At 51.0% G+C, this 15,209-nt stretch overlaps 1 protein-coding gene across 2 annotated transcripts in view; it reads right to left on the reverse strand.

Annotated features, from left to right (window-relative positions):
- The window catches only part of GPSM1 (G protein signaling modulator 1), a 63,205-nt gene that overhangs the window by 39,922 nt on the left and 8,074 nt on the right, over window positions 1–15,209 (reverse strand). For both annotated transcript variants that reach the window (XM_084219528.1, XM_084219527.1), the window contains exons 2-5: window positions 2,655–2,876; window positions 2,077–2,212; window positions 1,634–1,776; window positions 418–541 (exon numbers count right to left, since the gene is read on the reverse strand). In XM_084219528.1, coding sequence (XP_084075654.1) covers window positions 418–541; window positions 1,634–1,776; window positions 2,077–2,212; window positions 2,655–2,876 — 625 coding nt within the window. The remainder of the gene's footprint in view (window positions 1–417; window positions 542–1,633; window positions 1,777–2,076; window positions 2,213–2,654; window positions 2,877–15,209) is intronic.

Here is a 15,209-nt window from a genome sequence, read left to right on the forward strand (position 1 = left end):
TGAATTGGGGCAAGGACTTTGTCACCTCACCTCCCTGTAAAGCTTTGCAGAAAGTTATTATGTTCTACAAGCAGCATTTATTCTTGATCAACAGCTCTTTCAGCAGCTTAATTAAATTCATGGCTTGCATTTATTAAAATCTAGACTGAGACAAATTAAGAGCAGAAAAAAACCTCCTTGCTAGACCCAGCTGCAATTTGCCCTTGGATACCTCCTTTGGTTTCCAAGCCAACAGCACCCTTCCCTCAGCCTGCTCACGAGGTGCTGATGGGGCTGGAGTAAGATTTGCTCAGAGTGAGTTGGTACAACAGGGCAGACCCCAGGGCTCCCAGAGGAGGAGGAAAACAGCTGGGGGAAACATTTCCCTGTGCTTGCTGGGCTGGGCTGAGAAGGAAAGGGAACAGGGGTGTCTCCTACCTCCTTGTGGAAGGCAATGGCCTCGCTGAAGTTGCCCAGGAGGTACTGGGTGTTGCCAAGGTTGCCATAAGCACGGCCCTGGGCAGCTCTGTCCCCCAGCTCCTTCACCAGGGACAGGTTCCTCCTGAAAGAAAGCAGGCAGAGCATGCATGAGGCACAGCCCTGCAGGGGACTGGCACAGAAAGGAAGGAGAGGCAGCCCTGGAGAAGGCATTGCCCCCCCAGGCACAGGTGACCTGTGCTGGACCCCCCTGGCAGCTCAAGCCAAGCCAGGGGTGCAGGTGCTGCTGCTCTGTCCCCACAGGCAGTGGGTGGCTCTGTGCAGAATCACCCCTGTGCTCACACACCTGCTCTGACCATCCCACAGTAAACCAGAAATGGCCTCACTGCAGCACCAGGGCCACAGGAAGAAGATTTCCCTGTCCTGATGCAGGGAGAGAGGCCAGATCCACTGTGCTGTGCCAGGGCTCTGCTCTGGGAGCCTCCTGGCATTTCTTTATCTTGTTTTCACCCTTTACACAGCACACAGAATGGTGGAGCACTCACCACTGGCACAAATTCACCCCTTGGCTATGCACCACTCCTCAGAGAAAGGGTGGTGAGCTGCTCATAGGCACTGTCACATCTCAGATATCAGGGAAGGGATAAAAGATCTTATCAGTCTCCTCACTTAAGAAGCCTATTTAAAAAACTGCATCACAAAAGCACAACTCTGAAGCACAAGGAGAAAAACACAAGCCCCAGATTCTGGTGCTGACCTTCCTGTGTGGCACATGACTGATCTTTGAAACGATTTGGGAAAAGGAAGGTTGTGACAAGTGAGACAAAGTGCAGATCCCCAGGACTTCCAAGTGCCTCTTCCCCTGGGTGACAGGGATGGAGACACCCAGGGATCCATCCTCACAGAGGCCAGCAGAGAGCAGCAGGGGCCACAGGAGCCGGGAGTTCAGCTTCCCAACCCAGCTCTGGCAAGCAGCAGACTGCTGCACTTCATTGCATGATCACAATTCGACCCACAGAGAGTTCCACAAAGCCAATGCCAGCACGAATTTCAGCTCAGATTTTAGAAAATACCTTTCCTCACCTTCCTTGAGATTAATTTGCCAACACAGCTTGGCATCTCAGGGAAATATTCCTAATCTATTACGACCTGCAAATTCTCAGCCAGCAGCCCTGTTCCCTGCAGGAGAAGGGGCTGGCCAAGCTTGGATACTCACTCATAATATTCTGAAGCTTTCTGTAGTGTGTCCTTGACTTCCTGAGGCAGGTAGCCCGGGTCCTGGGCCATGTTCCAGGATAAATGCTTTCCCTTTGCATGGTAAACATTCCCTATATTATAGAGAGCTCTGGCCTCACCTACCTAAAGGGAGGAAGAACAGCAAACAGCAAAGTGTCACACTTCACATCCCAGCATGGACCTCTCCACTGCTGTGTAGAGATGGCCAGAGCCACGAGCCCACATTGTCCTTCCCCACCTTTCAAAACCAGGAGCCCACATTGTCCTTCCCCACCTGCAGCAGCAGGAGATGTGTGATGGCAGCCAGAAGGGAGAGCTTCACCCTGCAGCTCCTCCCAAAGCCCACCTTCACCAGATCACATTGATTGACCTGCAGACTGGTTGTTTTTAAAAGCAGGAAATATTTCCTGCTGGAGCCATTACCTTGTCCCCCTGCTCCCGAGAAATGTCCAGGTGTCTCTGGCAGCAAACCACAGCTTCATCAAACTGCCCCAGGATTTTCAGGGTATTCCCAAGGTTGCCACTTGCCTTGGCTTCTCCAATTCGGTCCCCAATGGTCCTACAAGATGAAGATGTTAAAGAGCTCAGAGACTTTAATTCACAAAATAAAAAAAATATCTGCTGGAGGCAGATTGAAGCTGCAGCTTAGCACAGACATCTGTCTGGAGAGCTTCCCACAGGCTCCCACAATTGTGAAGGCAGATCCTCGTTCCCAATTTGCTGTTTCAGAACTGCTCTAATGACTGCAGGTCATTGCAGGGAGTGCTGGGGACAGAAGTGGACCCTGCTCTTGCTCCAGGCACCCTCCCCACATCCACATCCCTTCCTCCCCCTCCCTGCTCTGAAGGGAGCTGTCCCACCCTTGGTGAGTGCCAGGTTCTCCACAGTTCAATCCCCCTCAGGACCAGTTTTGGATGTGCATTTCTGGGTTCAGACCCCACAGAACCTGCCCTCACTCAGGGCTGTGCCTGATGAGGATGAAGCAGCGCTGACACACTCACCTGGCCAGGGTCAGGTCGTGCTTGTGGTACAGCAGGGCCTTGGAATACTCCTTCAGGTAGAAATAGGCATTGCCCAGCTGGCTGTAGATGGCACTCAGGGTCTTCAGGTCCTCTGTCCCCACCTGCACTGCTGCTTCAAAGAAGGCTGCCCCAGCTTTGAAGTCCCCAGCCTTGCACAAGCGCTCTCCTTCCAGGGCCAGCTCCAGGCAGGATGCCTCCATCCTGCCAAAACCAAGGAATTGTTTCTAGAGGAGTGGCTGCAGTGCTCCCACTCTGCTCTGCAGCACTTACAGAGTTTGCTTCATTGCACACCTTTGATTTTTCCCCTGGACTCAGAAGACAGGAGCACCCAGACTCCACCTGCAAGTGGAAGTGTCCCTGCCCATGGCAGGGTTTGGGATGAGATGATCTTTAAGGTCCTTTTCAACCCAAACCATTTTAAGATTCTCTGATTTACAGACCACATCTGCAAGCAGCCAAAGGCAGCCCCTGGGTTCCCAGCAGGAATCTGGACAAGAAGCTCAGGGCTCCAAGGCATGAAATCATCAAGCACTAACACCTGCTCTCCCTCCAGGTGCTGCAGAAGCCACATATCCAGGAATTATACCTGCACCATTTTCCCTGGGGTAACAGACAGGGAAGCCAAATGGTAACAGGTTTTTCCTGGATACCAGAGAAAAGCCTGGGCTGTGCAGATTTTCTTGGCTGAGCAGCTCCCAGCTCAGTGTCTGCTTTCCATTAACTCTGCTGCTGTCAGGTTTTCCACAGGCACTCAGCACACTGGCTCCAGGGCAGCTTTCCTCCCGTGCCTTTTCTGACACCTTTGGCACTGGCACACTCCGTGCTGTCAGAGGGAGCACTGTGAGCAGTGACACTGCTTCAAGAGAGAGAAAACACTCCCCTCTGAGTGCCCCAAGCCCTCCCTAAGTCACAGCTGTCCCTGTTAGACCATGCCTATCCCAAGCTTTCTCTGGAAATGTCCTGCCTGCTGCAAAGCCAGCCCCTTCCCAAGGGGGATGCACACAGCATGTTGTTCCTGCTCCTCTATCCTGATGCTTCTCTTTGCTCTTTTTCTGCTCAATTTATTTTTAAAAGTCAAAACTATCTAGGTCAAAGGTGGACATCTGCTGAGAAAAATGCAGAGCTCCCTTGTCCAGAGGCAGAACAGCAAGGGTCTGTCAGAAGATAATGAATGCCCACAGGTGGTTTCAGAAGATAATGAAACCACAGGTAGTTTCCAGTCTGCTCTGAGCACTTGGAGAAGTTTGTGGTACCCAGCCCAAGAGCACAACTTGCCCAGCTGACTCCTCCTGCAGCAGTTTCCTGCTGAGCCCTGGGAGATGCTCCCCAGATCCACCCAGGAGCCCCAGCCCAGCAACCAGGGGCTCTGAGAGCAAGGACAACCTTGCACACAGCAGCTCCTGCTGCTCCAGGCCTTGCTCCCCATCTCCTGCCACCCCACAGCAGCTCTGCCTCCCCTTCCACCACGGGGCACAGGAGTGCAGTAGGACACAGGCAGCACAGTGCTTCCTCAGCTGCCAGCAAACAAAGCCAGCCCCTCCAGGAGCAGCTCAGGAACTGCCTGAAATGCAAACCCATTTCCCTGGCAATCTCCCTGCTCCCCGTGCCTCCAAACACACAACACCTGGCATTCCCCAAAGCAGGACAACCACAAGGACTGGCCAAACAAAAGAAAAATAGCACAAGACCTGGTTTGAAACTCTCCCTCCAAACACACCTGTGACCTCTTCTGTTCGCTGTTCATCTGTCCCAGGAGGGAGAAGGGGGTTGTGGAGCAGCTCCTGTGAGCTCCCACCTCAAACTCCGCACAAACATTTCATTCCAAAGCAAAGCCCACATCTGAGTGGCTATTTTACTTACACAAGAAAGCTGCTTGTGCTGCATTTGTCCCTGCCTCAGCTTCTGTTCAGTAGCAGGAATAAAAATATTAGGATTAAAAACATTTAACTTCTCTCTGCTGATCCTTTTGCCAGACCACACAAAAATTAGTAAAAATGAGTTTCTACCCAGGGATCCCACCAAAATTTCATCAGTCCCAAGGTACATCCATGGTTTGTAGATCCTGCATCATTTTCAGGTATTGACAAGTCTCTGCTGATCCATCCCAAACAAAAGGAGCTTTGGGACTGAAGGCAGACAAGAAACAGCTTGTACTCAAACCAGCAGGATTAACTTCAGGCAGCTTAGTGGGGATGAATCTTGAGAGGACCTGAAATGCAGGAATGAGCCACTACCACTGGAGTTAATGTTGGATTCCAGTTCCAAAGTGGCAGAGACAGAAGCAAACTAACTTGACCTTGAATTTCAACCTAAACTGAGCTTGAATTTCAACCCAAACAAAACTCTTTCCAACATCCAGGTTGTCTGTGAGAAATTGAGTTCACCAGCTGTAAACAGTCCAAAAAACTGGGGTGGAGACCAATTTCCCAAATCCATGGCATTGCTGTACAGCTTGTGTGGAATTTTTGGGGTGATTTTAAGAGCTTGAACTGAAGGCTCCCATTCCCACAGCAACAAAACCCAAGTATACATTGCAGGGGTGGCACCAAAGTCAATTTTGTGCCCCAGAGCCCACTTTGGGACACTCTCACACTCTGTGGGTGCTGTCCTGGTGTTCCCATAGCAACTGTCCAGGCACAAGGCAGTGACATGACCTTCAGTGCACACAGCCCTTAATTAAAATCTGTTTGTCCTTGAACAGGCTGCTCTGCAGAGTATCTGACTTATCTAATTAACATCACTGCTCAGCCTGGGACCTGAGCAAACAAGGGGAAGGCACAGGAGGCTTTTCCCTGCCTCCTGCTCTGCCAAGCCTTCACTGCCTTGGACAACAAACAGGGATTGAAATTGTTAACAGGAACACAACCCACTTGTAAAACCCACCTGCTTTTGGGAAGCACCTCTGCTTGCAGTTCAATCACTTCAGCCTCAAAAGCACACAGGAAAACAATGCCAAGGGCAGAGGAATCAACTACAGGTCAAGGAACAAACTCAAGCACACTAAAATTCCACTTTAAAAAGCTTCCAACCAGCCATAAAACACAGCTGAAAGGACAACCCTGAACCAGGCAGTGAAGGGAAAACAGTCAATGACAGCAAGGTGCAAGCCCTGCCCTACCCCTTCTGCTGTCTGCATTCTCTGAACATTCACCCACAGCTCCAAAGCCAGTGGCAGGAGGAAGCAGTGAGGCTGAGCCACACATAAATGCAGGGTTTGGCCATGAATGCACTCGGCAATCTGCCCAGAAATCTGCCAGGGGAGTGAGTGGGTGGCACGGTGCTGGCAGGTGGCTTGGTGCCCATCAGTGTGACACCTGCCAGTCTCCAGGCCAGGAAGGGATGTCACTGCTCACACTGTGCAATGACAGGCAGGAGGAAACCTCTGCCCAATGCAACATGGGCAGGGCCTCCCTCCCTCCTCCTTAAGTCTTTCTTTAAAGGATAATTGATGTGAAGGCAGAAAGAGCTGAGGAAAACGGGAGGAGCAGCCTGGAACAAGAATTCCCAGGGTCACCCATCACGGTCAGGCAGCAGCTAATGAGGAGCTGGAGCACAGATTGCCTTTTGCCTGCTGCAAGCTTGTTCAAAGAACTCCACAGCAAAAACGTGCCTCTGGAAAAGGTGACATACAAAGAGTCTCACTTATCAAATGTTTTCAGCAATTTGGAGAAGGCAGAGACAGTCCCAGGAGTGCTGGGGAAGCCAAGGACACTGTGAGGAATAAAGGGAACAGCACAAGGTGCCACCAGTGCCATTATCAGCGATCACCACGACTGCTGTCAGACACCAAAATCAGGATATTATAACTGGGGGATGATAGAGGTCCCCAGAGTGGGAACACCACACACTCAGACCTCCCAACACCCTGCTCAGGGCTGCCTTGCTCACAGCAACCTGTCACTGCTGACAACTCCATCAGGGCACACAGAAAATGATCGGGGCACCAGACAGAGCCCGGGGTCACCTGTCTGCTGCCTTAAATATTGCAAATATCACAGGGCAAGAGAAACTCTTCCTGCCTGCTAGGTGAAAGTGCCTTTTAAAAAAGGAGAGAAGGGAAAAGGAAAGGTATTTATAGATATTTGATTCATGTTAGTGGGGGCGATTGCAGAGCTCATTCCCAATCAGACCTTGTGTAGTTCAAAACTCCAGGCTTTTAGACAGAAGGTAAGGCAGAAAAAAACCCATCAAAACCAGCAAGAGTAGCAAAAAAATCCCCCTTAGTATTTCTATTGATTTGAGTTAGTGAAGCAACAGATTTTAGCATCTTACTTGCAATCTGATTAGGTTTTGCACAAAAATAAATCTAATTCCAGAGCGCTGGTGACGGGCAATTAAACATTTCTTCTGAACCAAAAAAGGATCAGATTTACCAGGTGCTCAGTGTAAATGCATATTCACTGCCTTAACAAACTAAATATGCATTGAAATGATGACTTTCTTTAATGGTGTGCTGCCAATCAATCAAGCTGGGAATTATTCCCCTTCAGCAATTTCCTCTGCCAGCCCTGCACGGCTCCTGCACCTGAGGGGGAGCTGATGGCTCTGAACCACCAGCTCCAGGTGGCCTCAGACCCTTAGGGATGTGTCCCCTCCACTGATGAGGAGTGGTCTGAATATTTTCCTTTGCTTCCCTACCTGAGGAAAGCTCTTCCAGACCCTCCTGAGGCACAGGCTGAGTTATTCACATGAATTTCTATCCATTCAGCCTCAGGCACTGCTCTGCTCTGCCTGGGGCACTCTCCCAAGGGTTTGGGGCAGTTTTCCCTGTTTACTCTGCCCCAGGCAGGGTCCAGCACATCCACACCTGCCTCTCTCTCTCACTTGCTCCCAATGAGCTCCAATCTTTAAGAAAATCCCATTCCTTGCTCCTAAATACAGGTGATTTCAGCTTCCTCCCCCCAAATACCATCTCCTTGCCACAGCACTGCACCCATCCATCACTCAGTCCCTCTTATCCACACTGCTCCTCTCCATCACCAGCACACCCAGCAGCAACCTGGCAGGAGAATAATGAAAATACTCAATTATCTCACTCCCAACTCCAGATCTGGCCAGCACAGCCCCTCACTCCCCACCCACATCACATCCCCAGCACTAATCCCCTCCTGACAAGCAGGTTTCTGTCTCAAACACAGGCTGGCAGGGAGGGTGACAAACAAACCAAGATTTACATGAAATGAGCCTGATCCAAAGCACTTTTGGAAGCTGGAAACAGCACACAGGAGCTGCTTCCCCTGCAGCCAAAGGACAGAACCCCTGGGACACCCTGACCCTCACCTCACCTCATCAGTGAGGGGAAGGAAACAAAACCTCCTGTTGAGTTGGGAGAGGAAAAGGTCAGAGATGAAACCAGGAATGCTGCACCCAACTTCTGAACTGGTTCCAAGCATCTGGGCCAGAGCCCTGCACATCTGGAGGGGAGGAGGTTCCCACTGCACACATTTGCACTGCTAGGAACATTGCAGGGAGTCCTTTCAGTGACCCCTGAGCTGACAATAACAATATCCACACTCTCCCTGCTGCTGGGGAAGTGTTTGCTCAAGCTGGAGCTCCAGGGATTACCCAGACCCAGCGATTTGCACTGCAGGCTTTTGCTAAAGGCACAGAACAGAAAATCCAGAGGGAAAAACTCCAGGGAGCTCTGGAAGCTGCTGGGTCTGTACTGGCTCCAGATTTCCTGTCCCCTCACTGATGCAGCATCAGTGCTCCACAGTAGTCATTTCAGCTAATTGCTATCTCCCATTAGCTGCAGAGTACTTACAAGGGATTCAATTCCACTGCATATTTGCTAATAAATCCCAAATGACACTGAGGAAGACAGCTGTATTTAGCTGCCTTTACCCTCTCATTAGCAGTGCTGAATGAGACCCCATTTCAATGGGGAATGGCTCCAAGAAGCTGTGTCATTGTCAGAAATCCAAATCCAAACTCCCCACTGCCTGCTGGAAAGCAAAAGTCATCCAGCATTCCCCTGCTTGCACAACCTCTGTGGCTTTGATCCCTGGGGATGGGGGAGCAGAGGACAGATGGAGTTATTTGCTGTTTTCACAGTTATTTGCTGGTTTTTTATGTCTCTGAGTCAGTAGGTGCAGAAACTTCAACCTAAGGACTCCAAAATATTTTGCAGAGGTGCGAGGGCAGCAATTACCCCATTTTTCAAAAATGGCAGCTGAGGCTCTGGGGAAAATGATGCCTTGTTGTGAATCAGCTGTAGGGAAGGGAAGGGAGCCCTGGCTCCCAGAGCCTCTGCCAGGCCCTCCCTCCCAAGGGGAATGAGGTGCAGCACCTTCCATCCAGGCAGGGATGCTCCCAGCTCAGCACCATGCTAAAAAAACCAAAGAAAAGCCCCCAACCCCAGGAGCTGAAGAGATCCCTGAGCTGCAGAAACCTGACCCACACCTGGGAAGTTTGGCTGTCAGTAAATGGTACACTGGCAACAATTATCCTGCATGCATGACCCAAATGCTGCCCACAAATCCAGCTGGACCCACAGCAAGAACAGAGAGCAAAAAGGAAATTTTTCTGTGTCAGCTGAGGAGTGAAATTTCTAACAGGCAATAAGCAGAAATTTAAGTCATTGTATTCCAAAATTAGTCAAGTATCAAAGGACTACCATGGATGTAATTAACTTCCAGCACTTGAAAATGCTCAGACAAGATTAAGGTGCAAATGTGAATTTCATCTCAGCCTGGTTAACAGTTTCACTTGATAGCCAGTTTCAAAGCACTTAAATTATAAGATGCAAATACTTTGCAGGGTCTGAGGAAGTGATGATTAAGGAGATATCAATTTGAAAATTAATTCATTAAAACATGTTCTGACTCCAAAATGGGAAAAAAAAATTATTATGAATCCACCAAGTGTATGAACTGATCGAATTCTCTGAAGGAGAACTGTGCAGGAGAACTGACTTTCAAGAAGAGTGAGAATGAAATGAGCCTGGAACACAATTTCTTTGCACAGCTCATCAGCAGGGCATAAACCCAACCACCAGCAGCCATGTGAGAAAAACAGAAATAAATGTAGAGGCCAGGAGCACCAGCTTGCCAAACACAAGTGGAGTCACGATGCTGATGCCTGAGGATGCTCTTTCCTTCCCAGAAACACAAACCCCAGCAGTTTGGGCTGTTCCTGCAGCACCTGACCCCTGAAACGTGCCCTGAGGAGCCCCAGGCAAACCAGCACCTGCCACAGGAAGGGGTTTTAGACATTTCTGTGTGGTCACAGAGGAATGAACTCAGCACAACAAGGGGAGCATCCTGAGTTTTCCAAGAATGTTTTGCTTTCTTGAACAACACTAGCACCTTTAATGAGGTTAATCCATCACACTGCCATTAAACAGCACTCTGGGGATGGTTTCACCAGCAGTGAAGTGCTGCTTCCTTCAGTCACTTCCAGAAGCCAGGGAGCAGGAGAGGACATGCAGGCTGAGAGGCTTTTCATGACAAACTTACTTTGGCAACTGGGTCAACACATCTCTCTCTAAAATATATGCTGTGATTTAAACAAACATACTGCAGAATCCAGCAGGTTACAATTACCATATCCATTAGAAAAAATAAGTCATTGCTTTATCCACATCCAAACAATGAAAATAATTTATTTGTTACCTATTTTATTTATGCCATTCAGCTTCTACTACCCACCAGTATAGAGGAGCTCATTCAGGTCAAACTTAATACTGAAAATGGGCAAGTCCTGGTTTGGGGGATTCTTTCCAAGTTCAGAAGAACCATAAATGAGAGATTTACAGATGTCACCTCTCTAAAACTGCCCCAGACACACAGTGGGGGCTCAGCCAGTTCCCATGGGAGCAGCCTGGATGCTGTCCTGGGATGGGAGCAGAGGCTGCCCGAGCCAGGATAAGTCCCCATGGATCCCAGAGGATCCAACAGGGCAGGGGAGCAGCTCAGCACCAGACTGAGACCACCCCAGCCTCCCCCAATTCCTGCCCCAGCTGCTGGCAGGGTCAAGCTCAGCCCCACAAGTGCCACCAGCACAATGGTCCCAGTTGTTCTGGGCAGCTGCACAGGCTGTGTGAGGTTTCCTCTCCTGCTCAACCTTGAGTGAAAGCAAGGCTTGTTTTCTCCCAGGCCCCAGTCTATTCTCCATTCAAGCTGCCTGGAAACCCCTCCAGCTGCAGCTCCCACTTCTCATTCCTCTCCCAGCCTGCCAGTTGCTCCTGCCTGCAGCAGGAAAACAACTGTGTGTGGAAAAGGTGCTGCCAAGCCCCAGAAACACCAGGGCCTGCCTTACAGCCAGAGGAGCCACCTCTGCCTGTCCCGAGTCCCACCTCATCCCAAAGCTCCTGCAGCAGCTGGAGGCTGCACACAGTCCCCACACGGTGCCTCCTTCCTGCCACAGCCCCTGCAAACCACAGCCAGGCTGGGGCACGGCCCTGGGATCGTCACTGTGATGCAGCAGAAAAGGAAACCATGGCAGAGTTCACACCACAGCTTTTTCCACTGACTCCACAGCAGCCTACAGCCAATCTGGTTCTGCTCCCTTCCTGTCTCATCTGCTTCCACCAGCCCCAAGCCAAGGGTTCCAGGCCAAGAGAGAGAGGAGCCTTTGGGATCCAGCAGAGAACTCCCACCACACCCTGAGCCTGGGAGCCACCCCAGCTCACCAGAGAATGCTAAGGATGCTCTGCAGCACCTGAAAGGGGTTTGGATGGGACCTCAGTGACAAAGCCAGCACAAACCTGGCCCTTGCACTCCCTGCAGAGCAAACAGCAGGAACCAGACAAATCCAGTGAATCCAAACACGCAGCAACTTCTTTTTCAAATGGTATCTGGTAAAGCCTGTGTGGAGGGTGAAATCCAGCAAGGGAGAGCCTGTGCTAGTCCCTCCCTCAGTGATCAGAGCCCTGAGTGCCCAGGGCAGAGGGATTCTCAAAGGTGGCTCTCCCAGGTCACACAGGGCACGTGGGCAGAGCTGAAGCACTGCCAGCCACCAGGACAGATTGCTGTTGGCAAAGCTGCAGCACAGCAGATTGCACCAATTTGACATTGTTTTTCTGCAGCTGTCTCCTGCTCAGAGGGCTGTTTAAAGCATTGTCGTGCTCTCCCTGAAAACTCCAGGGGTGCCAAAAATCAGGCATCAGCCAGAGACACTCATGGGTTTAAAAGGCCAAGAGAACAAGAGCTCCCACTGGACACTGCCCTTCCCCCTGGCTGTTACACACCCACAGGGCATCCCTCCAGATTTTATAAATATAATTCCACATCTGTCTGTAAAACAAGGGAAGAGGCTCCCCAGGAGCTCAAATATCAGCCAGGTGTCCACTGCAACCCTTGCCAGCATCTCTACAACCGCTCCTCCAGCTCCTCAGTGCAAACCCAAACCCAGCAGACCAGCACCAAAAGTACTTCAGAGCACACTGCAGAAAAATCTGTGTATCCTACCAGGTGGGAAGCCCCCAAAATCCAAGCATGGCAGGAGTCCCAGAAAGGCACATGGTCCCTCACAAGGTGAGAATTCCACTCAGCCTCACTCCTCAGAGAGCAGCCCTGCTGTCTGGCACTGTGCTGGGTGTCTGCTGCCTCTCAGGGATCCCTCCAGCCCCCTGCCAGCTGCTCTCACTGCTTCCACAGCACCCTCAGTCCTCCACCACAACCCCCCAGTTTCAGCACTTCTGTCCCAGCATGGAAAACATCTACCCTGGAAATGTTTCTGTGCAAATCAAGGCAGCTCCTGCTCCTCCCCACACGCCCCATCAGTCTGGCTCTGACACTGGCACAGTGCAGTCCAGTCACAGGTGTAAAAGCAGCAAACATATTTTGAGGAGAGTTTGTCCTCTATGTGTGAAGTGGGTCCTGTTCTTCCACAGGAGGGGTTTGTACCAACATCATGCTTCTTGAAAAGTCTTCCCAAATCCAGCCAGAATGCTCCTCTCCACAGGCCTATTTTGGGTTTAATTTAGATCCTTCTTGCAATCTCACAGGTACTGCAATGAGTTTACAGACCACAGGCTGCTGCTCTGGAGCTCTGGGAGAATTCCCTGCTCCCCTCCTGCCTCACACTGGTGAGAGAAGGGAGGATCCAGCCTCAGGCTCACACACATGCCCAAATCCAGGGAGCCCATTTATCCTGACAACTGAATTATGCATGTCTGCAGAAAAAGAAAATCTCTGCTCCAGCACAGAGACATCATCATCATCCAGCAGTGAAAAAAACACATGGCACAGCACCAGGCTGCATGGCAAATGTGCTTCAGGAGCAGGGACAGGGAGGAGGAGACAGCTGACAAGACAGCTCTTACCTTAACCCCTGAGGGTGGCGGGCTGGGGGAGCTGCTGCCAGGCAGGAGCAGCTCTGCTTCCACAGGGATTTCGTGTGCTGGCGGAGCCTGCCTGTTCTGATCCAGGGCATTCCTCAGCTGCTGCATTTGTGCTGCACAAACAGCCTCCACGGACCTTCCAGGAGCAGTCCCATCCACCAACACACATGGCTTTAATTGGGGATGGTTTTTTTGTCACTTCCATTGCAGTCACATGTTGGGAGCTGTTACTTTTCTCTCCTCTGTGTGTATGTGGATGGCTGCATCCTCATTCTCCTGCCTGAGCCATGCCAGCCTCAGGCAAGCAGCTCTGAGAGTGTCAGCCTCGACAAATGACTCAGTTCTGTCTGCAGCCAGGGCTGCAAAGCATCTCCTGCCTTCCCTTCCCCTCCAGAGCTGCTGCTCACACAGCTGCCCTGGGCAGCTGAGCTCTGCCCTCAGCACGAGGGCTTGCAGCTCCACAGAGCAGAGCTGGAGCCCCCAGAAAACCTGAGGGGAATTCCTGAGTAACCCAGGGCCATTCAGGAAGGGATCCCCACCACCACAGGAGAATCACTTTGCTCAGGGCAGGGAACACAACACAACATTTTTCTCTGCTCACTCCTCATCCTTAGGTGACAGATCTGCTGCTGGTCCCCTCTGCAGAGTGGTCACTCACTGCACAGCTGGTGACAACCTTCTGCCAAAACCACTGGTGCCAAAGGATGGTTTTATTGAAGAGAACATCTAGCAGAGTGAGTTTTTCTTTTCTCCAGAACAGCAGAGGAAAATGTGGGTATTTTCAATCATTTCATTATTAACTCCCCAGACACCTGAGCACGCTGCAGAAGATCCCTGTGGACCAGCCTCTCCTCAGAGCCTGTGGTACCTGCTGGAACTCCCCATGCCTGCCCTGCCAGCAGGGCACACCAGAGGGATGGACAGACAGAAAACAGCAGCTTTCCTTTCTCCCCTGGCTTTACCCAGGAAGGCACCAAACCACAGACTTCCATCAGCCAAGCAGTTCATGCTCGGGGTTTCCTGGATCACTGCCCTGATGGAAGCAATTCATACCAGAGCTGGCCAAGGGCTGCAGCCTTAAAATTCTGGGCACATGGCAGTGAACTCATATGTTTTATTATTTAGACCCATGCAGGAGCTCAGACACTGGGCTGAACTCGGAGGCCAGGAAATTCCTGGAGGCACACGTGGAGGATCACGATTCCAGGACACTCAGCTGCTTTTATGGGTGTAAGTCTCCACTCAAGCACCATGAGATGCTGGCCCATGGGCTTCCCAAGCTGGAAATCACAAGGGCTTTTTTGTCAGGGGAAAAAGAGAAGCACCCATGGCTTAGGAAGCTTGGTATTTCCATGTGCTGGTCGCTGGTGGTTTGTATTCCTGCCTTCATGCTGCAGCAGGCTTGGCTGATAAACAAGCTCAATCTGATGGCCTCTGTGCTTTGCAGCAAGATCCAATCCCCAGAGCATTTCCTCCATACAAATCTCTGCAGACAGCTGCTAAAAAAAGGGGCTGTTGCTGCTGCAGCACCAGCTGGGATATGGTGAGTGCACAAGGACAGTAAGGACAGGACCCTCCTCAAAGCCCTGGCAGCTCTAGCCCATCCCAAATCCTTCCTGCCCAACTGGAACTGCAGATGTGTGCTTTTCTCCCTCCATCTTTCACCATACCCCAAAAGACAACCACCCCCAAGGCAGGGCAGCTCCACTCACCCCCACAATTGAACATGCTGGATTTTCTGACAGGGAACAGTGCCCTGTGTCCCTCTGTCCTTTTTAAATTAACTGCTCTTTTCTCAAAACCTCAGAGACAGGGAACTCATGGAGTCACAGGTGCCTGAGCACTCAGGGCTGTTCTGCTTCCTTCAGTGACCAGAGCCCAGGGCCACCCAGGCTGCTCCTTCTCCTGTGGTCTGCAGTGTTCCCCTTGCAAGGGACACCTTGTAAACAGGCAGAGGCTGGCATTTAATTCACCAGCTGGTAACTTCCTCCTAAACAACTTTCTGCTCCCTGCTAGAACAGCAGAGCCACTGTAATCCTGTGTGACACCAGTGCTGCAGTGCCCAGCAGGGCTCAGTGAAGGACACAGCCAAGGTCTCCAATTCACAATTAGCACAATTACCCTCACTCTGACGTGGGCAAGGAAGTGCTGAAGGAAAGGAGTGGGAGTCAGGACATTCAGCTCCCAGTTTTACCACCTCTGTTCTCTTTCACCCTGATGGCTATACAATTTCCCACCCTTGAAAACAG

Source organism: Fringilla coelebs (assembly GCF_963513975.1).
Source record: "Fringilla coelebs genome assembly, chromosome: 21".
Taxonomy (NCBI): Eukaryota; Metazoa; Chordata; class Aves; order Passeriformes; family Fringillidae; genus Fringilla; species Fringilla coelebs.